Source organism: Globicephala melas, chromosome 5 (genome assembly GCF_963455315.2).
Source record: "Globicephala melas chromosome 5, mGloMel1.2, whole genome shotgun sequence".
Lineage (NCBI taxonomy): Eukaryota > Metazoa > Chordata > Mammalia > Artiodactyla > Delphinidae > Globicephala > Globicephala melas.
Genome location: NC_083318.1, coordinates 97,306 through 120,855, shown reverse-complemented (window position 1 = coordinate 120,855; position 23,550 = coordinate 97,306). Strand labels below are relative to the sequence as shown.

The 23,550-nt window shown below is 56.6% G+C and overlaps 2 protein-coding genes and 1 long non-coding RNA gene across 5 annotated transcripts in view; 1 reads left to right on the top strand and 2 right to left on the bottom strand.

Annotated features, from left to right (window-relative positions):
• PDE6B (phosphodiesterase 6B) overlaps nucleotides 1-2,344 on the bottom strand; it is a 29,096-nt gene extending 26,752 nt beyond the window's left edge. The window contains exon 1 of one of the 2 annotated variants that reach the window (XM_030851540.2): nucleotides 1,877-2,344. In XM_030851540.2, coding sequence (XP_030707400.1) covers nucleotides 1,877-2,344 — 468 coding nt within the window. Of the gene's footprint in view, nucleotides 1-1,334; nucleotides 1,420-1,876 lie in introns of those variants that run through there. The other variant, XM_060298717.1, reaches the window with a different exon arrangement.
• Nucleotides 2,345-10,764: 8,420 nt separating this feature from the next.
• On the bottom strand, nucleotides 10,765-16,405 carry LOC132597329 (uncharacterized). 2 transcript variants are annotated; one of them, XR_009563875.1, is made up of 4 exons: nucleotides 15,972-16,405; nucleotides 13,249-13,319; nucleotides 11,378-11,682; nucleotides 10,765-11,202 (listed from the first exon to the last, which is right to left on the bottom strand). It is a non-coding gene; the product is annotated as an uncharacterized lncRNA (long non-coding RNA). The 2 variants fall into 2 exon arrangements; XR_009563874.1 differs by lacking the exon at nucleotides 15,972-16,405 and having other exon boundaries at nucleotides 13,249-13,637.
• A 1,445-nt stretch (nucleotides 16,406-17,850) lies between these two features.
• TMEM271 (transmembrane protein 271) lies at nucleotides 17,851-19,303 on the top strand. Its single transcript, XM_030851550.2, has one exon. The coding sequence runs from the start codon at nucleotides 17,896-17,898 to the stop codon at nucleotides 18,991-18,993; it is 1,098 nt and encodes a 365-aa protein (XP_030707410.1). The 5' UTR covers nucleotides 17,851-17,895; the 3' UTR covers nucleotides 18,994-19,303.
• Nucleotides 19,304-23,550: the final 4,247 nt, after the last annotated feature.

Here is a 23,550-nt window from a genome sequence, read left to right as displayed (position 1 = left end):
CCTTGGTGTTTCCCTGCCCCTCCGGCCCAACCCACTTCTTAAAAGTGCCCCCAGCTCTCTGCTTCCACTGCCCAGACCCAGCCATCGGTCACCACAGCATCCCGGGCCCCCCGCCTCCTGACCCAGCTGTGCTCCGCATGGCTTGTGCAGTCCTGCCCCCTCCTCCCTCCTCTGAGCCACCCCGGCTCCTGGGAATTTCCTCCCACGGCCAGCCGCCCACCTCGACAGGGTCTAGATGCCTTGGCGACATGCCGGACCCTCTGGGACCTCCTGCCCGGCTGCCTCCCCATGAGCCCTGGGGTCTCAGGGGCCACAGAGGGGTGGCGGGGTGACATCACAGCCCTGCGGCGCCCCCTCTGGCCACCGCTGTCCACACCCCCCCGCCACGGTGGGACACAGGCTCTGCCTCAGTTTCCCCTCATAAAGTGACATCTGGGCTTCATGATACACTTATTGGAGACTCGACTTTTTGCTGATTTTGACCCTGATCTCTGCTCCACTGCAGCGTAGCCCTGAGGATTAAGGTGAATGCCATGCCCCTGCCCCATGAAGGAGGCATCTAGCGTGCTGGGCAGTTGTGGAAACATCAGAGGGAGCTGAGCCCCAGGGAGAGACAGCCCCACCCCGGGGCAGGCACAGGCAGTTTGAACCAGACCCTCAGAGACACCAAGAGCACAGGTGGGGGGTGCAGCTGGAGGCTCACAGAAGGGAGGGGGCAAGATATAGTGGGAGAGGCGGGGGTGGCAGGGGAGGCACTCATTGTAGCCCCCCGTTCCCCCCATTCCTGCCGCACTTCTGTTCCTGGTAATTTATGCTCCTGACATCCCAATTCACGGGTGACCCGTTTCCTAAAAAGGAAGTGAAGATGAAGCTAATCTGAGAGATTACTATATTCAGGTCGCTGGGCCGAGGCTTGTTTGAGCAGATAAGTTTAAGAGGATTGCAGCCGAGGAGCCAGGGGTCTGGGGGTCCGTCCACACGTCCGTTTGTCTCCAGGAACGAGGGGACATTGGCTGCTTTGGCAGAGGCCTGTCCCGCTGGGTAACGCCCTCTGGATTCCTTCACAGAAAGTGGAGGAGGTGAGCCAGCCCGAGGCTCCTGCTTCCCGCTCCCAGGCCATAGCAGCAGCCCTCTCTGGGGTGGGACGGAGGGGACGGGAGAAGGCGGCCAGCTCTCCCTGCGCCCCCTCGGGGCCTTGTCCCTCACACGTGTCCAACAGGCGTGGTTCCCCCCAGTCCCAGCCGCCCTCTCCCCTGGGGCATCTGTCCTCCTGGCACCCAGCCCCACCCCCAGAAGTGTCATTGGCCTCCCCCTCCCTCCCGTCCAACCAGAACCTGTCCTCCCAGACTTCTCCGCTCCAGGCATTCACTGCGTCCACCCCTCCTGCCCCCTCCTGGACCAGCTGCTGCTGCTGCTGCTTCTTTTTTGGCTGTGACGCCTGCAGATCTCAGTTCCAGGATTGAACCCAGGCCGTGGCAGTGAAGCTGGCGAGTCCTAACCATTGGACGACCGGGGAACCTGGACCAGCTTCTCCTGAACCCCCAAACTTGCTTGCCCCAGTGAGCAGTATGGTTAGGGCTCTGGGGTCCACTGGCCCCTCCATTCTGGGCCTCTGCACCAGCCCCTGCTCAGACGCCATCCTCCCAAACCCCCATCCAGGGAATCATAAGTCAAGGGGGCAGCAGGGCCTGCCCAAGCTGCCCTCCCAGCCACCCCAGGGCCTCCTTCCTTCCCGCGAGCTCTGGCCTGGACCTGTTCCACTTGCCTCTCTGGCCGCCTTCCTAAAAGCCGAGGGCCCCCTCACAGCCAGTGGGCTGACCCATCCTTCGGGGACTGTGGGAACACTTCGCCAACTCCCACGAGGCCCAGGACCCACCTCCGTCACATCCTTGACATTCACCACCTTCTTGGTCTGAGCCACGTGGCCCACGACCCCAATGTCCAGTGGGAAGAAGATCTCGGAGTCAGGAGGCACCAGGCAGTCCTCCAGGGCGCTGCCGGGCTGCACGCTGAAGAGGCGCGTGGCGAGCTCGGCCGTGCCATTGCGCTGGCGGTACATGAAGAGGCTGCAGCGGTCGGCATGCAGGATGGAGCAGAGACGCCGCAGGATCTTGAAGACCACGCGCTCCATGTTCACGCTCTCCTGCATGTCCTGCACCAGCTCGAACAGGGCCGTGCTCTCCTCCACCTGGCACAGCTCTTGGAAACTGGTGCAGCCCGCCGGGCACCCATCCTCGCAGGCGCTGGCCACATCCTCAGGGCTCAGCTTCTTTCCAAAGTACTGGTCCGCAAAGCCAGGGTTCTGGTCCAGGAACGTCTGCACCTGCTCCTCGCTGAGGCTCATGGTGTCCGGCTGCCCGTCTGACAGAAGCGGCAGCCCCCAGCGCACAAGGCCCTCCCGCAAACACTGTCATCAGCAAAGCCTTTCTTAGCGCTGATTACCGTACCAGCTGGCGCGCCCACGCCTGCTCTCCCTCCCTCCCCTTAGGTCCCGGACTGCCCGCTTCCTTCCTGGAAAATCAGACCCCCTGGACTGGGGGCTGCAGCGGGACAGCTCAGGGCCTTCTGCCTGAGGCAGGGATCCTGGGCGCTGGGATAAGCCCTCACACCCAACCCCTGGAGAGGGGTAACCCCTGGAGAGGGGTAACCCCTGGAGTGCCATGACCCCTTCTGCCTGAGCGGCCGCCCGAGGACTTGGGATGGTCCGACAGGTAGCTCCAAGTCTCTTGGGCCCCAGACCCGGGCTGAGGTGTGGTGGGGTGGCAGGGCACCAGCTCTGCCTTGGGGAGGTGGAGGGACTCCCGACAGGGCTGCCCACGTCCACGGAGGGAAGTGGGGAGAAGGGAGGAAGGTGTGGGGGTGTGACCGTAAGGGGGGCCTTCCCCTTCTCTTCTGTGGCGAGAAGGCGGCTCTTGTCTGTTAAGAGGCAGCAGCCTTAGTTAGAAATGGTCCTGGCGAATGCCCAGCACGCATCTCCCTTTCGGCCTAATTCCTACTTATTGGGACCCTTATTCATGCTGCTGGACCCTCTCCTTGCATAGCGCCCACAGCTGCAGTGCCGGCACTGCCATATTTACCGACGGGATCATTCCTGAGCGTCCGTGCCTCAATCAGGGGTCCCTGGGCCCAGACGGCAGCCAGCTCTCCCGCTGAGGGCGCGGCCGTCCTCCCCCGAGTCAGACAGTCATTAGCCTCCCTGTGAGCCAGGATGCGATAAGAGAGGTTGGGGGTTACGACTGGAGGACTCATCCCAGGTCAGTCTGACTCTCTGGTTGCAGGAGTGCCCTTCACGCCGCACAGAAACCATGTGCAGATGTGTGTGCATACGTGAGTGTGTGTGCTTACATGTGCCTGGGTGCTGGGTGCACACGAGGACGAGGGTGTGTGCGTGCGTGAGTGCGCACGTGTGCCCGGGGACTGCTGGACAGCTGGGGGTGGGAGCTCTGTCCACGGTGTGACACATCACACCGCGATGTGTGTGTGACCAGCCGCACACATCAGTCACGAAGGTTGGGTGGGCGCCTGGCGTTCTGGGCTCACCTTCTGCAGCAGCCAGAGGGATGCTAACCACCCTGTGCAGAGACGGGAGCAGAGCAGCTCAGCTGGAACCAGGAGTCACCGAGGGCCAGGAGGGCCAGAGCCTGAAGTGTCTCTGTCTTTCTCATGCTGCCTGTGTCTATATTGTTATCATGCTCCGAACTGGGAGGCACGCTTTGCGTGCACTGAGCTGGTAGAAACGTGCACGCGCGCGTTTGCGTGTGGCGCCTGCGCCCCTTGTGCTTGCACGAGTCCGTTCCAGGGAGCCTTCCGCGTGCGCCCCGGGCGGGCTCCCGGCAGCTGTACCGGCCACAGTGGGCCCAGCGGGCCAAGCGCGGGCACTGGCCTCGGGCCGCGACGTTCCTGCCTCCGCTCAGTCACCAACAGATTCTTTTCACGGGTCGGCTCTGAGGTCCCCCACTTCCCTGAAAATAGTGAGTGTGACTGGGGCCGAGGGACAGCCACACGCGTGGGAAGTGCTGTGGGCGGGCGCTGGTGCTTGGCTTTGCGGCCAGGGCTGTGGTCACCGCGCTTGAATTCAGCCCCAGACGGCTTCCAGAGCCCCCCAGAGCTGGAGTCCAGGTCACGCCTGGATGTGAGGCCAGTGCCCACGAGGCAGCCATCTGGCCGAGCGGGTCTCTGGGGGGATGCTTCCCGGACTCTCCGCTCACGCCACCCGGGCCCACCCTGCCTGCTTGTGCCTCTCTCCTCTCCGCTTCCCGCAGGGCTGAAGAGGGCGGGACGTAGGCGTGGCGCTCAGCTGTGCGAGGCGCGCCCGCTTCTGGCGGGGCTGGGGGCACGGCCCTGGGCCCAGAGGCGCCCCCGCTGGAGGGGCTCGCGGGGCTGCAGCGCAGGGTCGGTGCGGAGCGCTCTCGCGGGACACCGGGGGCAGTGAGTGATCTACTGGTGGGTCTTGCCGCCCCCAGCCCTAACGTGCTTGCAGGTGTGGGAGCAGAGGTGCGGCTCCCGGGTGGAGGTGCCCAGCCGCCTCACCCGTAGCGCTCCTCCCCTCTCACTTCGCAGTGTGCCCACTCGTGGTGCCTGGGCCCCTGAGCAGCCCCCAGGGGTGGGCTCGATGCAGTTAGATGCACCACTTAGGGAGTGCCTGCAAGGTGTGCAGAAGGGCGCGTCTGGAGGGGCTCCTGGAGGGCGCGCCTGTGAGACACACCTTTGAGATGCACCTGGGAGGTGCTGCACCTGGGAGGTGCTGCACCTGGGAGGTGCTGCACCTGGGAGGTGCTGCACCTGGGAGGTGCACACGTGACGTACACCTGTGTTCAAGGGTCCATCGGATACAACAGGTAACTTCTCCACAGGTGAACCTGGAGGGCGTTTGAGGAGAAATGGGATTGCTCCTTCACCAGGGTCCTGCTAATTTTCCCTCATTATCATGTGGGATTTTATCGGCAAGCCCATCCTGGGAGCCATTTACAACAAGGCGCGTCTCAATAGCTATTACGTGGAGAGAGTTCTAGGTTCCTGTCCCAAACTGTGGAGAGGATGCAATTTCACCAGGAGCAAGTGCCCTGAAATTAAAATTAACCAGTCAAGAGGAATGGCAAGAGGTGGAAAGGGTGAGAAAATCGGAGTTCCCATTCAGAAATCTCATGAACTTTGTGGTGCAGAAAATGGACACATCCATTAAGACCTTTTACAGGGTGGCTTTGCTGGAGAGACGTTGAGGAGGCGGTAGCGGTCCCGCCGTGAAAGGATGGGTGCTAACGGGGCCTGGGGTGAGGGGAGCCGCTCAGACTCTGACCCATGCACCCCTGCCCCCCACCCCCACCCCGCTGCCTGACTCCGGGGCAGACTGTAGCCAACCAGCACCTTGCCGTGTGTTGTTGTGAGCAGTGGCGACATGAAGTGCGTGGCGAGGACCCACTAAACAGGCCGCGGAGGTCCAGGCGGGCAGGCTGGGACTGGGGAGAGAGCAGAGGTCAACCTCGAGGGGGCCTGGGGGGAGGGGGCGCAGAGCTGGGAGCAGTGGGACGAGGTGGCGACATGACCACCCATCTGGGGTCTGTGTCGGTCTGGGGGTGCCAAAACATGGGTAAGAAACAACGTCAGACCGAGAAGAGAAAGCAGGGCGGCGCCTGGCGTTTGGGCGGTGGCGTCCAGGGGAAGCTGGAACGTCCTCACCCATGTTTTGTCATCATCTTCAGTGTGGCACGGAGGTGGGACCACACACCTAGCGGGGGTGCGGCTCTGGAGCCGCCCAGAGCACAAAGGGCAGGGGCAGGAGGGAGAACACGTGCCCCCCGAAGGTTGGGACATCCCTGGTCCCATCCCAGCAGGCTCTGTGGTGCCCCCAGGGAGGCTCAGGGTGACTGAGGTCCCTGTGAGCCGGTCCCCTGCGGCAGGCAGGAGCGGGGGCGTGCGGAGGGGCCCCGACCCCCAGCCAGGGGCCAGCCCCACTGCCAGACGTATGAGTGTGGCCATCGTAGACCGTCCCGCCTCAGGCCAGCTGCCAGCTGACCACGGCCCCAGTGTGACCTCAGGCGAGACTGGCAGAACTGCCCAGCTGAACCCCACCCAAATGGGTGACCCACAGATCATGAGACAGGAAGTTGCTTAAGCCATTAAGACTTGGGGCGTCTTGTCCTGTCGTGTGTGGCTGATTCCCTGAAAGCAGAGCCGGGGGCAAATACTTCACAAGAGAGGTATGATCCCGGGGGTAGTGGGGGTGGACGGAGAGTGAACCCTGGTTCCCAAGGAGCCACAGACACAGTTGGCCAAGCAGCAGGTGTGACCATTCGGTCACGTGCCCCAGGACAGCTGAGGAAGCAGGAAGGAGGGGACCTGATCTCCTCTTTTCCTCCGGTCTCCCGCTTCCCACTGGCTAAGGCTTGCCCATGCGGAGTGAGGTTCCACACCCTCAGGGGCACCCCAGCTCTGTGGGCAGCCCTGCCATGGGGTGGCGGTCCACCCTCGGCCAGAAGTGGCAGAAGAGGCAGCCAAGGGGGACTGTGCCTTCCCCGAGCCCCAGGCGGGAGGTCAGAGGGGGTGAGGTGGACCAGAGGGACGGCCTGGGGCACTGTGACAACCCCAGGGGCCACAGCGGGAGTCTCACGCAATGTTCCCCGTGGGTCACCACCCAACAGGAGGCAGTTCTCCAACCGAAATCGGACATGTTAGAAGTAACACGAGAAAACACGTGTCGTCGGAGAGCTAGCAATGCAGAGAATCACCCTGCCAACTCCCACGAAGGGGCTGTGTCGGGTCCAGGGGGCAGATGCGGCCACGCTTACTGGCGCCGTTTCCCGGCCAGGAGCTTTGCTGGCGACGTTGGTCCCTCCTCTCTGCACACAAGTCCAAGCCAGCGATTCTGTACTGGGACCCAGGGCACCGGCCTTTTCTGGCCTGCCCATCACCATTTTTAGTGGCTGCACAGAATTCCATCTGGGGGAGCTTCCACACTTATTTCATTAGTCTCCTGTTCATGGGCATTTACGATGCTCCCGTGTGAGTTTTGATGGGAATTAAATGCTGTCTTGTTCTCCGCCCACTTCTGGAACAGCTGAGATAGCGGATGGAGGGGCCCGGCACCTGTTGCTGCCAGCCCCCCGGAGAAGGCGTGGCCTCGGGTGCTGCCAGGTGGCTTTGCTAAAGCTGCCTGCCTCCAGGTAAGGGCCTCCCAGGCCATTACCGACATGGATCCAGGGGCAGAAGAGATGGAATCCCTCAAGCTTACAGAATTTTAATAGCTTCGCTTAGCTCAACCAGAAAAGGACCTATGGCTGTGACTGCCAACCAAGTAGCTTTCCGCCTCCACGGGGTGGGTTGAGAGGGGCACATGGAGCGCTCGGGGGCAGGGGCGTAGGAGCAGGCATCCCCTTGGTGCCACGGGGCTTCGTCTTTTCTGTTTAACTCTGTGAAGAAGGCCTTGGTGAATTAACTTCTGCCTTTTGGTTTTTTGTGTTTTTGGTTTTTTGGGGGTTTTTTTGCGGTACGCGGGCCTCTCACTGCTGTGGCCTCTCCCGTTGCGGAGCACAGGCTCCGGACGCGCAGGCTCAGCGGCCATGGCTCACGGGCCCAGCCGCTCCGCGGCACGTGGGATCCTCCCGGCCCGGGGCACGAACCCGCGTCCCCCGCAGCGGCAGGCGGACTCTCAGCCGCTGCGCCACCAGGGCAGCCCTGCCTTTTGTTTTTTAACCTGGAATCTGTGAATCTATTCGGAAGTAAAGTCTTTGCTGGTGTAACCCATTTAAGATGAGCCCTACTGGACTAGGGTGGGTGGTGCGTCTATAAGAAAAGGCACAGAGGAGAAGGCCACCCGTGGACGGAGACAGAGACTGCAGTGCTGTGTCTGCAAACCAAGGGACGCAAGGACAGGCAGCCCACACCAGAGCTGGAGAGAGGCCTGGCCTTCTGGCCTCCAGAACTGAGAGATAATAAACTGTTCAAGCCCCACGTGGTGTACTCGGTTAGGGCAGCCCCAGGAGGCTGACACAGGTGGTGGGCCAGGTTTGGCTGTGGACTGTAGTTTGCCTGGTCTAAGCCAGCCTCATCTTGGGGCCAGAGACTGGCTGCGGGCCAGCTTGCAGCTGCCTCGAATGTTTCCTGACAACTGCCACCGGTGCAGAGGGAAGCACCCGGGCCATGCTGGCCAGTCATGATTCTTTGCTCTGGGACATGCACAGTGGTTGCCCAGTTGTGGCTGTACTGGGAAGGCAAGTCTGAGGGCAGGGCCGAGACCAGAGGAGGGAAGCGCCGAGAACTTGAGGGGACGGGCCTGGAGCCCACCCTCCTCAGTGGGTGTTCATTCACCCTGCGAGCAGCTCTTCTCAACCTGTGGGGGAAATTCAGCGGTCATCTGTGAGCCCGGGCTCCCCAGAGAAACAGACCAGTAGGCTCTGTGGCCTGAGCGTGAATCTCAGTGAGACTCACCGTGGGAAGCGTCTGAACGCACAGAAAACAAGCTGAAAGGGGTGGGCCCTCACCTCAGACGGGGTGTGTGCTTGACTGAGACAGAAAACTCAGGCGATGACCTCAGGCCAAGAGGAACGTTGCAAAGCCCCGAGACAGAACATTCTGGTTCAAAGGATCAGTCTGCTCCGAAGAAGCCGTGGCTGCACGTAAGGTGACAAGTAAGGAGTCGGGATAAGATACTACCGCCCAGCGGGATCGCAAAAGCAGCGGCCGACAGTCCGGTAAGAGGATTAAGCTCCACCCCCCATCCCTGCAACTGACCTCAGGCAACTGACCTGTGGCTTTGGCTAATGGCCTGTGGAAGGAAGCAAGAATGGCCCTTCTCAGCAGCCGTGGGGGCCTCCAGGGCCCTTTAGCCCTCTTCTATGAACGCGTCACATCCCCGAAGGGGCTATTTGGGGTCCTAGAACGAAGAAGACAGACCACAGCCTCCTGCAACCATGAAGTATGAGTGAGGGATACTCTGATGGCTGTAAGCCACGCTCACCTGAGGCTGATTACTACCCCAGCACAGCACAGGAAGTTAACTTCCTCTTTAACCGCAGATCGGGGTTGAGTTGAGTTGACCCTGTGCTCGTGACACACTGTCACCACTGGTCCTATGGTCCATCTTGCATCTTATTTTATCCACTTATCCTATTTATTTATTTATTTGGCTGTGTCGGGATCTTCGCTGCAGCGCGTGGGCTTCTCTCTAGTTGTGGTTCATGGGCTCGGTAGTTGCGGTGCACGGGCTTAGCTGCCCCGCGGCATGTGGGATCTTAGTTCCCCAACCAGGGATCGAACCCGTGTCCCCTGCACTGGAAGGCGGATTCTTAACCACTGGACCACCAGGGAAGTCCCCCACCTACCCTATTTATCCATCTATCCCTCCACCCACCATCCATCCGTTCTCCCAGCTCCTGTCTTTCAGTTTGAGTACTACCTTCTAGTATCTTCCATCAGGTACCACCTTAAAAAGTTATGGGGGCATGTAAAGAAAAAGTGAATTTTCTTTTATGAATTCAAGTTCAAACTAAGGGATTCAATTCACTCAGTGTTGATGTAAGCCACTAAGCAATGTTTAAAGGGAAATTTATAGCATTAAAGGACCACCTAAGAAAAGAAGAAAGGTCTCAAATCAGAACCAGAAAAAAAAAAAGAGCAAACTAAAGCCAAAGTAAGCAGAAAAAAAGGGGGGGAAATAAAAGAGCAGAATCAATGAAATATAAAACAAAAAATAAAGAAAATACTGAAACCGGAAGCTAGTTTTTGCAAACGGTCAAAAACTGACAAACCTCTAGCCAAACTGATCAAGCGAAAAGCACACAGATTATCAATATCAGGAATGAAAGAGGGAATTTCACTACAGACCCTACAGACATAAAGGTTTTTTTAAATTTTTAAACATTTTATTCTTTCAGCTTTATTGAGATATATTTTACATATAATAAAAATCACAACTTAAAAGGGAATATTGTGGACAACTTTATGCCAACAAATCTGAAAACTTAAATGTAATAGACAAATTCTTCAAAAGACACAAACTACTAACGCTTATTCAAGACAAACATACAACCTCAGTAGCCCTATAACTGATTTAAAAAATTCAATGTACAGTTAAAGTCATCCCAGAAAGAAAAATTTAACCCCAGATGGTTTCACAAGTGAATTCTACCGAACAATTAAGGAAGAAATAATACCAATTCTACACAGATTCTTCAGAAAAGAGAAAATAAGGGAGTACTTCGCAACTCATTTATGACGTTAGCATCACTGTGACACTAGAACAAGACAGAAGCGTTACAAGAAAACTAAAAATAGTGACCCTCGTTAGCCTAGACACAAAAATCCTCAGCATCACTTTGTTACAAAGCAGAAACGAACACACCATTGTAAAGCAGTTACACCCCAATAAAGATGTTAAAAAACAAATCCTCCACGAAATAATAGCAAATCGCATCCGCCCCAGGATAAAAAGGACAACACATTATGACTGTTGAGAAGGGCAATCCTGCGCACACAGTCTTTTAATCCCCCACTTGGCCCATAACAATGGGCCTTGGGCCTGGAGCAATTCCTCACCAAGAGGTAAAGGGTCCTCAAGCCTGCACTGGGCTTGCCACCTTGTGTGGGAATATTTTCCCGTTTTAGGCTCGATATGTGTTCCTTTGTGCTGCTTAAGAGTGTGTGCCGTAGGGCACCTGACCAACCCCACATCTACTCCTTGTAGGGAGGAGACGGGGTCCTGCTGCCGCAGCACAAGCAGGGTGCGTGCAGGCTAATGGCCACATGTCAGCTGCTGGGAAGGACCCCCCCCCCCCCCCCGGCCTCGGGAGACCAGCACTCACTTGGGAAGCTGCTATTTGGCTCTGTCCCTTCTCTGCGTAAAGCTTGTTCCGTGAGTGCTTGACTGTATCGTGTTTCCTTGGTGACTCCTAAAGCAAGATGTAGTGGGCAGAAGTGTCTGTACGTCTCTTCCTGATAATAGGCAATAGATGCTGCTTGCTTGAGAATGACCAAGTGGGATTTAGATTAGGAATGCCATAAATGTAATTCACCGTACTAACAGACTGAAAAAGGAAAGCCATGTAATAATCTCAACAAATACAACAGCAACAACAAATTGACAAAACTCATCACCTGTTCATGATTGAACAAACTCTCAGAAAACTCGAAGTAGATTTCAACCTGATGAAAATTTTCTCCAGCCAGAAAAGCATCATACTTGAGGATGAAAAATCAAATGATTTCCCACTGAAATCAGAAACAATGGGGAATTTCCTGGTGGTCCAGTGATTAGGACCCTGTGCTTCCCTGGTCAGGGAGCTAAGATCCCGCATGCTGCGGGGAAGCCAAAATAAATAAACAAATGAATAAAAAATAAAAGGCATGCAGGTAGGAAAGAAGCATTAAAACTGGTTCTACTTACCTGTGATATGATTGTCTATACAGAAAATGTTGAGGAATCTACAAAAATAGCTGCTAGCATAAGTCAGCTTAGCAAGGATGCAGAATTAAAAGGCAACTTAAAAAGCCAAATGTAGGGCTTCTTCCCTGGTGGCGCAGTGGTTGAGAGTCCGCCTGCCGATGCAGCGGACACGGGTCCGTGCCCCGGTCCGGGAGGATCCCACGTGCCGCGGAGCGGCTGGGCCCGTGAGCCATGGCCGCTGAGCCTGCGCGTCCGGAGCCCGTGCTCCGCAACGGGAGAGGCCACAACAGTGAGAGGCCCGCGTACTGCAAAAAAATAAACAAACAAATAAATAAAAATCAAATGTATCTCCATATACTAGTAACAAACAATTGGACAAGAAAGTAGTATTTAAAGTAGTATTTACAGAAGGATTCAATATACGAAATACTTAAAGGTAAACTTAACAAAATGTGTGCAAGGCCTGTATACTGCAAACTATAAAAGGTTGAGAGAAATTAATGAAGACCTAAATAAATGTAGAGATAAGCCTTGTTCATGGATCAGAAGATCCAACATTGCTAACATATCAGTTATGCTCAAATTAATCTACAGGTTCATATAATTCCAATCAAAACCATCTGGTCAGCATTACTAAGAAGACCGCTGATAACACCGAGGTTTGGTGAGGGGATGCAGTACTGGGAACTTCCATTCTGCTGAGGGGAGTGCAGAATGGTACAGCCACTCTGGAAAACAATTAGTCCGTTTCTTACAAAGTTAAATGTAAAAGTAAGACACAACCTAGCAATTCCACTCCTAAGTATATACCCAAGAAAAATTAACACATACGTTCTCAAAAGACTTGCACGTGAATGTTAACTCATAGCAACTCCACATGGACAAACTATGTCCGTCCTCTTGTGACTGGATAGTCAAATTTTGGTGGAATTCTACTCAACAATAAAAACAAAGCATTGTCAAGTGAAAGAAGCCAAACATGAAAGACTACCTACTTTATGATTGTAGGAGCATGAAAGTTTTTACTAAAACTACAGCAACAGAAATCAGATGAGCAGTTCTGTAGGGCCTGGGGTGGAGGAGAGCATGACTGAAAAGGGGAACTTTGGTGGAGGGTTTGGACTAGTCCTGTATTGTGACTGTGGTGGTGACTCATACCAATGTGTACAGTTGTCCAAACTCATCAAATCGAACACTTAAAATCAGTGATTGTTATTGCACATAAATTGTGTCTCAATAAAAACGCACACAAAAATCTGAACGTGTACATTACTCGTGATCCAACAAAATGCAGGCTCAAGTGCGTCAGTGCACAAGCATAGGAAAGTTCAAAACAGCTTTCTTCATAATATCCCCAAACTACAAACAGTCAAGGCTCATCATCAGTAAAATGGGTAAATAAATTGCAGCGCATTCACACAGTGGCTTAGTACCAACAGTAAAAGGGATAAACTAGACACGACAACAGGCATTCAGGTGGATGAAAGAAACCAGATGTGCAACAATCATGCTCTATGATTCCATTTGTACAAAGTTCAGAAAACAGGCAAAGCCAAACTGAAATGTTTAGGGGTGCATGCTTAGGTGATCAAAGTACAAATAAACACAAAGAAGTGGTTTCAGTGAAGTCAGCAGAACCTTTGGGGGCGGGCAGGGCGAGCTGCAGCTTTGGATCTTCAGTGTTCTGTTTCCTGATGTGGTGGCAAGGACGCGGATGCTCATATCTAAGTCATTAAACTGTTACATGCATATTTTATGGAGTGGCTCTGTTATATTGCACAAGACAAAAGCTTATAAAATAGTAAAGTGCCTGCTGTGTCTCCGTTAATTCACTGGCTCTGGTTTTGTGAGACTGAGTGCTTTACACTTACCATCACTTCCGCAGCGCCGGCACAGAGATGCACACACTGCACCTATACGTGAAGATCAATACTGATTGTTCCTGGGAAAAAAAGGGGCTTAGAATTAATAATAAAAGAAAAATTGAGCATTTAACCAGTTAAAAAGATAAAGGATAAAAATGCTGGAAAGTTAAATGAAAAACTAATTAGAAAAACTAATTAGAATCAGACAAATTAATTGAAGTGAACACAGCAGGAGGTTGGACTTTAAATGCTAATAAATATGTGAGATTAAAATGCAAGTTAAAGTTAATGGGGAAAATATTCTTCACTTGACACATGGTTGCTTCTGTAATCAGAAAAAAACACAAGACGGTTTAAAAACATTGTCATCTCTGCTCTCTGGGCCCTGTTTTTACCTTTTTTTTTTTTTTTTTTTTTGCGGTACGCGGGCCTCTCACCGTTGTGGCCTCTCCCGCTGCGGAGCACAGGCTCCGGACGCGCGGGCTCAGCGGCCATGGCTCACGGGCCCAGCCGCTCCGCGGCATGTGGGATCTTCCCGGACCGGGGCACGAACCCGTGTCCCCTGCATCGGCAGGCGGATTCCCAACCACTGCGCCACCAGGGAAGCCCTCTGGGCCCTGTTTTTAAAATGTGGCAGTGATGTGTCCCACGCACTGGCGACTCAAGGGTCCCTGTGAATTTGCTTGGCATGTGGTAGGGTCTGTGATTTTAAAACTTACTCCTTCCCACCTGCCCCTCACCACCTAGAGACGCATTTCTCACGAGGGCGGTGCTTCTTTCCAGAGTGAGCTCCCTGCCTCAGAGTTCACTGTGGGGGCCCCCAAGTCACTCCCTGGACCGCAGCTGTGCCAGGGTCCCCTCTGGCCGCTGCCGGGTGGCTGGGAGGGGAGGAGCTGCACAGGTGAGCCCGTCAGGGGTTGGGGAAAAGGATTCTGTCAAAAAGCAATGGAATTAGCTTTCAAAATGTGCATGGGTTGTTTTAATTTACATCCCTGGCCATAGGTGTCAGAAAGCAGCTCAGGTGCAGAGGCGCTCACTGTGAAAGTGGGCGGTTACGGGCCCTGTGAGCTGTGTATGGCAGGGACCCCAGACTTCTGACCCTCCCTCCCGCGGACACAGAGGGGAGACAGACACACACTCGGCAAGATAGCTGACCATCTGCTGAGTGCCAGGCGGTGGGAGGCTGGGCGGTGGGGAAAACCCGAGATGAACACCGTGATGGGGGCAGGACTGTCCACCTGCATGAGACCCCCCACATGCCGCCATTTCCGCAGCCCAGCCTTCTCGCAGCAGTGCTTCTAAAACACAGCACAGCATCCTTTGGCCCTTCTAGGGTCTCCCCATCCTCAGGATGAAGTCCGAACTTGCACAGCTCAAGACCCTTTACGACAGGACACCCGCTGGTCGCTCTCTGCCCGCAGAGCTCCACAAGCTCTCCGCAACAGGGAGGTGGGTCCTCTCCCGCCTGCTGGCCTGGCCTGTGTCACCTGGCCCTGTTCTCCTTGTGAGCAAAACTGGACTGATGTTAGATGCTGTCACGGGACACAGCAACCCCAGGTTGGCTGCCATCAACCCATTCATCCATCTGCTTGCTCGTCCATTCCGCTCGGCTAGGGCAGCGCCGGGTCCTGACGGGGAGAAGGTGGGGACAAGTCGGATATAGACCCTGCCTGCACCGAGCTCCCAGTCTGGTCGGGAAGACAGACGTTGAGACCACTGGGAGATCCTGCTTGTTATGGGAGACTCTTTGTTAGGAGCTGGAGGGCAGGGAGGTGGGGGGCAGGGAGGTGGGGTGCCGGGTCGTGGGGTACAGGGTGGCGGGGTGCAGGGAGGTGGGGTGCAGGGAGGTGGGGTGCAGGGTGGTGGGGTGCAGGGAGGTGGGGTGCAGGGAGGTGGGGTGCAGGGTGGTGGGGTGCAGGGTGGTGGGGTGCAGGGAGGTGGGGTGCAGGGTGGTGGGGTGCAGGGAGGTGGGGGGCTGGGGGAGGGCACAGAGTCTGGGTTTGAGTTCTGTCTCCACAGGTCACCCGATTTTGGGTGGGAAGCCTCTGTTAGGGTCACAGTGCCAGGTGCCTCAGGGTTTGTTGCAAGGACTGAACAAAAGCCCTGGGGAGCACTCTTTACATGGCGGCAGGACAGAGGGCACCCAACAAAAGTTAGGTCCGATTAAGGGAGCTGAAGCTAAGGTCTAAGAAATGAAAAGGCTGAGGATGTGGCATGGGGGACATAAAGCAGAAAAGCACGTGTCAAGGCCCTGCTTGTGGAAGAGGCACGGCTCACTTAAGGAACACAGAGGTGGTCCAGGGGAGGGAAGTGTCTAGTGGGGGGGCGGGTGGCGGGCTCGCGAGGAGAGAGGAGGCCAGATCCCGGAGAAATACTAAACCACAGACCTGCCTAGCTCAGGTCTTCCGATTTGAGAGGCTGCTGCACGATCCCGCCCCCCAGCCCGCCCAGGCCCGGCGCAGGACCAGGCGACGTCAGCTCCCCTCTCCCCGCAGAGCCTAATCAATCGGGCTGCTGCGGCACTGCACTGGGAATGGAGAAGCGGCTCCGTCCTTCACGGAGGTGGCTGCAAACCTCGTCTCCCTGGAAACCGAAATAATCATTGGAAGTCAGCTCATGGCAACTCCGCTTACGCGCGTGGGTGCCACGATTATTATACAAGCTGATTTACACACTGTCCTTTTAAAACCTATACACCATAAATGTGAAAGAAGGCTCACTACCCCTACTTTTCTGGCAAGTCGTCATGCATGCGGAGCAGGACGGAATCAGGAGGCTCAGCCGATGTGCTAAAACCTGCGTTCCCCGCTAAAAATACAGCGAAACCCGCTCCTTCTCTGCGCAGCTACTGACGTTCAAGTCGATCCCACGCAAATGTCCAGAGAGCCGCATGAAGGGCGCTCACATATATTCACTGGGCAGATGGCTTCCGTGAAACGTGGGCGAGGGACCCCTGCGCGCGGGCTGCCTGGCGAATGCGGGAGGCTTTCTCCGGAGGCAAGGGGCCTCTGGGGGCTTGTGCCCCTGCTCGCCGGGCACCGTGGACACTCTATGAAGGAAGGGGCACGACGCTGTGAGTTCTGGGGGACGTCTTCACAGGCCTGAACTTGCCGAACGGGCGGCAGGAACGCGGGTGTGTTCTCAAAGCACCCCTCCACCTCCCCCGTCCCCTCCTCCCCCAGCGCGTTCCCTAGCCGCTGCCACTCCCGCCTCCCCTGGATCCAGCGCAAAGTTATTTAACGCAGCAATTAGCCGGCAGGGTGAGTCATCGGCTCCCCGTGCCTCGCTGCAGCAGCCGCAGCGACGGTGTGGAAAGAGCCGAGGGCGCGGGCCCAGCCGCTCGGCCCGGTGGGACCTCAGAGGGCTTTCCAGAGACGCCCCTCTCAGGCCTGGTTCCGGGAGGAGGATGGGGGCCCAGAGAGGCCTGGGGGAAGGCCATCTCCACGCCCCACGTTTCCCCAAGCCTTCCTCTCCCTCATCGGGAGTTCTCGGCCCGCGTCGGTCGGAAGGAAGCGATTTACCTTCCCCCGCGCTGCACCCCCCTTCTCCACGTTGCTCTCAGGCCATGAACCGCCTTCTGATGAGTTAACTCACTCGCACCCGCATCTGGGGTAAATTCCTGCATGATCCCTGAGAAGGGCTTTTGAGACTAAAGCGCAACGAGACTCCTCCGAGGTTCTGCCTGAGGCTTCACCTCCAGTTCCGCAGCACTTCCACCGCCTCCCCCGCGCACTCGAGCCAGAACTACCCGGGCGGCGCCGGAGGGTCGCAGCACCTGAGCTCCTCCTCCAAGCCCTCCCCCCCACCCCGCATCCAGACTCCCGCCCTCATCCCGCCAGCAGCCCGGATCACCCCTCCCCCGAGCTCCCCTCTCCCCGTCCCTTCCCGCCCCACCCCCGGCTCAAACCTCCTTCCCACCCGGGCTCTCCCTCCTTCCGCTCTCCCCCAGACTCGCCTCTTCCCCTGTCCTGCAGTCAGGCTCTCCCCCGTAGCCCCTCAGCGCCGGGGCTCCCCTATTCCTGCCCCCAAGCTGACTTCCCAGGCTTCCTGATTTCTAGCGGGCCAGTGGGCACGGAGTGAGACCCCAGCCCTGTGACCAGGGGAACGCAAACGCAGGGTCTCGAGAGGTGGGAGGTGCCGGAGGTGGGGCCTGGGGGCATCAGGGGAGGGAGGCAGGAGTGGGGGGGGTGTTCCCAGAGAGGGCAGGGGCGCCGATAGGGGGAGGAAGGCGGAGAGACGCGGCGAGCGGGCACCTCTCCTTGGGGAGGCGGCAGAGGGGTGTCCTAGGGGCTACGGGGGTTGGGGGGAAGGGGGGAGGGCGGCGCCTGGGCCTGGCGCGCCGGGCCGCGGGTGGTGGTGGGGGAGCTGAACGTCCTGGGAGGGGCGCCGCGGGCTGGGGAGTGGGCGCGCGCGTCCTGCGGTCCTCCGCGTCGCATCGGTTCCCTGCGCGGGGCCGCGGCGGCGGCGGGAGGCGGAGGATGCGGGCTCCGGCGGCGGCGGCGGCGGCGGCGGCGGCGCGGGCCCGGGAGGACGCGGGAGGATGAGGAGGAGGCCGGCGGTCCGGCCGCGCGGCGCCGGGAGGAGGCGCAGGCGGCGGGGGCGGCGGCGGGCGGCGGCGGGCGCGCGGGGTGCGGGCCGGCTCGGGCGCGGAGGATGAAGTGGAGCATCCGCGGGGCCTGCGCCGCGCTCTCCTCCTGCCTCCTGCTCGCCTGCGCGCTCAGTGCCGCCGCCGTCGGCCTCAAGTGCTTCTCGCTGGGCTCGGAGCTGCGCGGGGAGCCGTTCAGGCTGGGGGCGGCCGCCGGCGCCTTCTACTCGGGGCTGCTGCTGGCCGCCGGCCTCTCGCTGCTCGGCGCCGCCCTGCTCTGCTGCGGGCCCCGGGACGCCGCGCTCGCGGGGCCGGGGCCGGGCCCGGCGCTCGGGGGCCCCGCGGCCCCAGCAGGGGCTCCGGAGGCTGCGCCGGGCGAGCCGGGGAGCGCAGCCGGGCCCTCGGGGCGGGTGAACAGCCAGAACCTGCTCCTGCTGGGCGTTCTCGTCTTCATGCTCGGGGTCCTCAGCGCCTTCGCGGGCGCCGTGATCGACGGCGACACCGTGTCCCTAGTGGAACGCAAGTACTCCCACTACTGCCTGCCCCCGCGCGCGCCGGCCGCGGCCCCCGGCCCGGCCCCCGGCGCGCCGCGCGGCCGCAGCACCCTGGACAGCGCCACGTCCGCCAAGTGCCGCCAGCTGAAGGACTACCAGCGCGGCCTGGTGCTTTCCACCGTCTTCAACTCGCTCGAGTGCCTCCTGGGCCTGCTCAGCCTCCTGCTGGTCAAGAACTACAAGTCCTCGCAGGCCCGGCGCGGCCGGCGCGGCCGGCGGAAGGGAGGCCGGGCCCTGGCGCGGCCCCGCGGCGGCCCGGGGTTCCGTGCGCAGCCGCCAGCCTCCCGGGCGCGGCGGGGCCGACGGGGTCGGCGGGGGCGGAGGCTGCAGCAGCGGCCGAGCGAGGCTTCCATCCTGTCCCCGGAGGAGTCGGACTTCGCCGCCCCGGGGGACTGCGCGGGCTTCGCGGCGCACCACGCGGTCTCCTACATCAACGTGGGCGTCTTCCACGCGTTTGACGAGGCGGGCGTGGAGGTGTGCTGCGGGGGGCACCCGTCTGTGGAGCTGCCGGGGTACGCGCCCTCGGACCCCGACCTCAACGCCTCTTACCCCTACTGCTGCCGGCCGCCCTGCGAGGCGGCGCGCCCCTGCGAGCCGAGCCGGGCCTCCTGAGACCCCGGGCCGATCCGGATGTACTGCGGCCGCCTCCCTACCCGCCACCGCAGCGAGGGAGGTCGGGGCCTGGCGGGGCGCAAAGCCAGGCCTCTCCGTGGCGACGCATCTTCAGGGGCGGTCTGGCCCAGCGCCTCTTGGGGCCCCCCCGCCACGAGACTGGCCCTCCAGTATGATTATTTGTGTCTGGGAGGTTTCTCTTCTTTTCTGTGTCTGTTCGTATCCGGACTCCATTTTAAAGTTTACAATAAATGTTTTGGGGTTGGCTCGCCCCACCGCACTTCTCTTTGGCAAGTCCGTTCCCTGGGCGCCCTCCGAGACCCGAGTGAGAGCTCACCCAGAGGGTGATTTCGCGGCCGGAAGAACGCTCGCTGAGAGGACAGAAAGGCAGAGCAGCTGGTCCTTCAGGAATGGAAGTGAAGAAGCACCAACAGCAACACTTTGTACACGGATGTGCCTGCTTTTGTTGACACTTTCTTACTGTAAAGCTCTCCATAAACAGTGAAAATGTTTGGTAAATTTATTGCAATTTAAAATTGGTGAGTTCCTTTATTAAATTATTGCCATGTTATTGGAGATATTCATCAAATTGGGGTTAGAGGATGTCGACACAAATCCGTTTTGGGGGGAAATGATTGAATTTGGTCAGACGAATGTTGAGTTTGAACAGTTGTATTATGCTAGTTGGTTGACTAAATCCAGCCTCTTTCTGAGGCTAAATTTCTGTGTGTGTATCAGGTCCCATACATTTCTTTTTCTGGAAACTGGCGATGGGGTTTTTACAGCAAAGCTGACCTTATTTTGGTTAATACATATGAACAATCCGATCCTATTCTGGAAAATCACAGTCATAGTTTTTCTGGCAAAGATTATTATCCTGTTGATTAACTCATTAATCTGGTGATTTTGAATATTATAGCATTTCATTTGAAATATACCCCTTAAATAGCCTTAACTGATGTGAAGGTCGTACTTTCAAATCATTAGGATATGCATGTGTGTGCGTGTTTACACATGCAATATGAAATGCGTTCCAAATGATGGTGAAGTGTGTTTCCACCCAGTCTTGCAGGCTGACTGGGAGCCAGGCAGGCTCTGAATCTTGGGAAAAGGTGACCCGACTCCCATGTGCTGGAACTGTGGTGGCAGGCAGGTGTGCCGCTAATTCTGAACGTGCTCTAAGCAGAGCCCCACCTTGACCCAAATGGTGTATGCCTCCTGCAGGAGGAGTTGAGGACACACTGTGCGCTGCTAGGGTGAGCACAGCACAAGACGCCTGAGGTGACGAAAGCTACGGAAATAACGCGTGATCTCTCTAGAGTGCACAGGGGTCCACTTCTAACTGTGAAAAAGTAGCCACATTTCGCGTTAGTGTAGCTTCCAGGTGCGGGCTCTGGGGTGAGACCTCTCCTAAGCTCCCAGGTGCACTGCCTGCAGCTCGAGTTCCCATGCACCCAGGTGACCGAGGCCCACGTCCAGCCGGGACCTGGCCAGACTGCCCAGCGGCAAAGGAAACTGCTAGAGAGAGGAGGCCCTCTTTCTACCCAGAGAAGCACAGACCTGTCACCATTCAGTGGAGGTGGCAAAGCCGTCGTGCTGATGCTTGGACAATTACTTTGAAACCTGGGGATTCTGATCGGAGAGGCCATGGGCAGTGTCTTCTCCTTGTTATGCTGATGCCACCCGAGGAAAAAGAATCATTCAAAGCCAATCTACTAGGTCCTCATCCACAGACCTCTTCAGATAATGGTCCATATTGGGCCTCGTTCAGCCAGGCTGAGGGCCCGGCCCAACTAGTCCCACTGCCGGTCCTTAAGGCCTGGGGCCCCCTGCCCCCCCACCCCCGGCCCACTGGCCATCAACGTAAGTAGAAAAAGCGATAAGTGGCAGCAAAAGTGACTTGTAAAATACTTAGCCCATCTACCTAAGCCAGATCAATACGGCACCAGGCGTTCCCTGCCCCCTGAGCGAGGCTGCTGCTCCGTCCTGGAGCAGAGCCCTCACTGGCAGCTGCAAGGCTTACCTTCCAGAACTGCACAAGGGGGCAGCCTGGCCAGAGTGTGCCCATTGGCGGGGCACACGGTGGGCTCTTGCGGAAGGCAGCTGGGCAGGGAGCCCCGGCACGGAGCAAATACGTGTGCAGCACAGACATCAGATGTCAGACCCTCCCGCATCCTTCCTGTTTTCTGAGGTTCTGTCTTACACGGTCTGTGCAGCTGAAAATGTTAGATGCCTTATGAATCTTTCAAATTTGCAAGCAAAACCAAGTATCAAACTTTCCTTGGGATAGAGCAGAAGGCAGAACGGGGCGGGACAGCAGAGAGCATCTGGGGGTGCAGACAGCGGCTTCTCCCCTGTCAAATGTACGTTTGACCAAGAAGCCAGATGGAATTTTTAAAGATGTGTTTCTAACTCCATGAATATGGTTAAGTCCACGTTATAGAAGCTGATATAATGATGTGGGATACCAGGGTTTTAATTTTTAAAGTTTACTAGAGGAAAGAAAATCTCAAATGTCCCTACACTCAAATTGTTCCAAAGACCAGTACTCGGGGAAACGAGTGGAGAATCGTGAAGTTGCCCAGCTCCTTCTAATTGGGACAAACTTCCCGTGATGGCTCCAGCGCCCTGGAATGTTACCACCGCGCAAGCCCATCTCATTCACGCTTGTTCTCCTTTTAGAGAGTTTAAGTTAGTCGTTTAGAGTTGATTCTTTATGCTCCTTGGAAAATAGTGCCAGTCCTTGGAGCTTTCTTGAAATATGGGTCTTATTCTATTTCTCAGAATTATAATAAACTCTTGGCCTGCTGGAGGCCAGACCAAGAGTTTATTAGCATGGTGAAATACCAAAATTAAACTAAACACATTTTAGTGTTTTTACATCACTTAATGCTGAGTTTGTAAGTTACTATTTTAAACATAAAGGTTGTTTACATTTAAAAGAATAATTTAATTAACACACACATGACACAGTCACCAAACAAGCCGTGTTTTCTTGAGACTGATGAACCAGTGATCCCGGAGTGCCTGGGTTTACTGCCTCCTCAGGCAGAGGACGTGCTCTCGGCAACACAAATCGCAACCACAAAACTGAAGTTTTGACTGATATTCAATTAAACAATCATTTAATTAAAAAAATCAGGCAGATGGTGTTTGTGGTGAAGATGAAACTGCTGGTGAGCAATGTTTTTACTCTTGGCTGGTGTCGTGACACCGAGCAGGTGGGAACCTCCGACGTGCACAGAGGCACACACATACGTGTGTACGCGCACATATGAATGCACACACATGCACACAGTTATGTGCGATGCATGCATGCACATAGCGTGTACACACGTCACGTGAGTGCACACACACATAGGAAAGCCCACAATTGCACACGTGTGCACATGCATGCATGTGTTCATACTCCCGCACATACACTGGTTTGCAAGCACATGCACCAGTGTATGAACACACACACACACACACACACACACACACACACACAGCCTCCCCGGCGAGGTCTGAGGGCCAGGCCAGTGGCCCTGCCTGGGGCACCCAGGAGGCCAGGTGCAACGTGGCGGGTGGAGTGGCCTGGCCGTGGGCTGCTGCTTCCCTTGACAAGGCATCATGGGAGCAGCGCTTGGAGGGCACCTGTGGGTGCTGAGTGGCACGACATAGACCTGCACGCTCCGTCACATCCAGGAGTGGCAAGCTGGTGGGACGGCTCCTCACCCAGAAGCCAGCACAGCACAGCCAGCCACAGCAGGGCTACGCCGGGGTCAGGGAGGCTGGGGGCAGGCTGAGTTCCCAGGCTCCCAGGCGGCAGTGTTGCAGAGACACTGCTGGGCTTGGTGGGCACTGACCTCTGGGTGACCTCCGGGCCGGGGGAGGGCTGCACGCAAGCCCTCAGTGTTGCTATTGCCCCAAAGCACTGTTTTCTCACCGAGATATGCATGAAAATTAATAAATGAGAGACGAAAAAAAATGAATTCTGGCATATGAATAAGTAGAAACTCTTTATATGCCTGTGTACCTGTTTCTATAGGAGACAGAGGCAGCAGCCTAATGTCCATTGCTTTATTTTCTAGATGATCCAATATCTTTGCTTAATTTGCTACTTTTCAGCCTAGTGATTGACAGGAAAAAACCCACCAAAATGGAAAGAAAATGTAACTTTTGAAAACAGTGTCCGTACATCATTATGTCCCCAGTTTGAATTCTAAGGACTCACTGGGGAGGTGGGAGAAAGCCTGGTGGTTCCTGTTGCTGTTTCATCTAGAGAAGCTGCATGTGAGTTTCATGTAGAGCAGCCAAGATCTCCACTTTACCTTTTTATCTAGTATTGATCCTCAACAGAATGTCAATAGAAATCCCATTACTTTAGGATCAGTGAGGTCTGTGTTAAAGCACAACACATTCCACAAAATGATCATTTCCTTCCTGTCTCTGTGCGGCGCTTGTCCTGAAAGAGCAGACTGCGTGGTCACGACCACTTGGGCTGTACCGAGGGCAGGAGCTCCCGGGGGGTGCGGGGAATGGGGACGGCTCTGGCACCTGGAGGGGTGCCTTTCT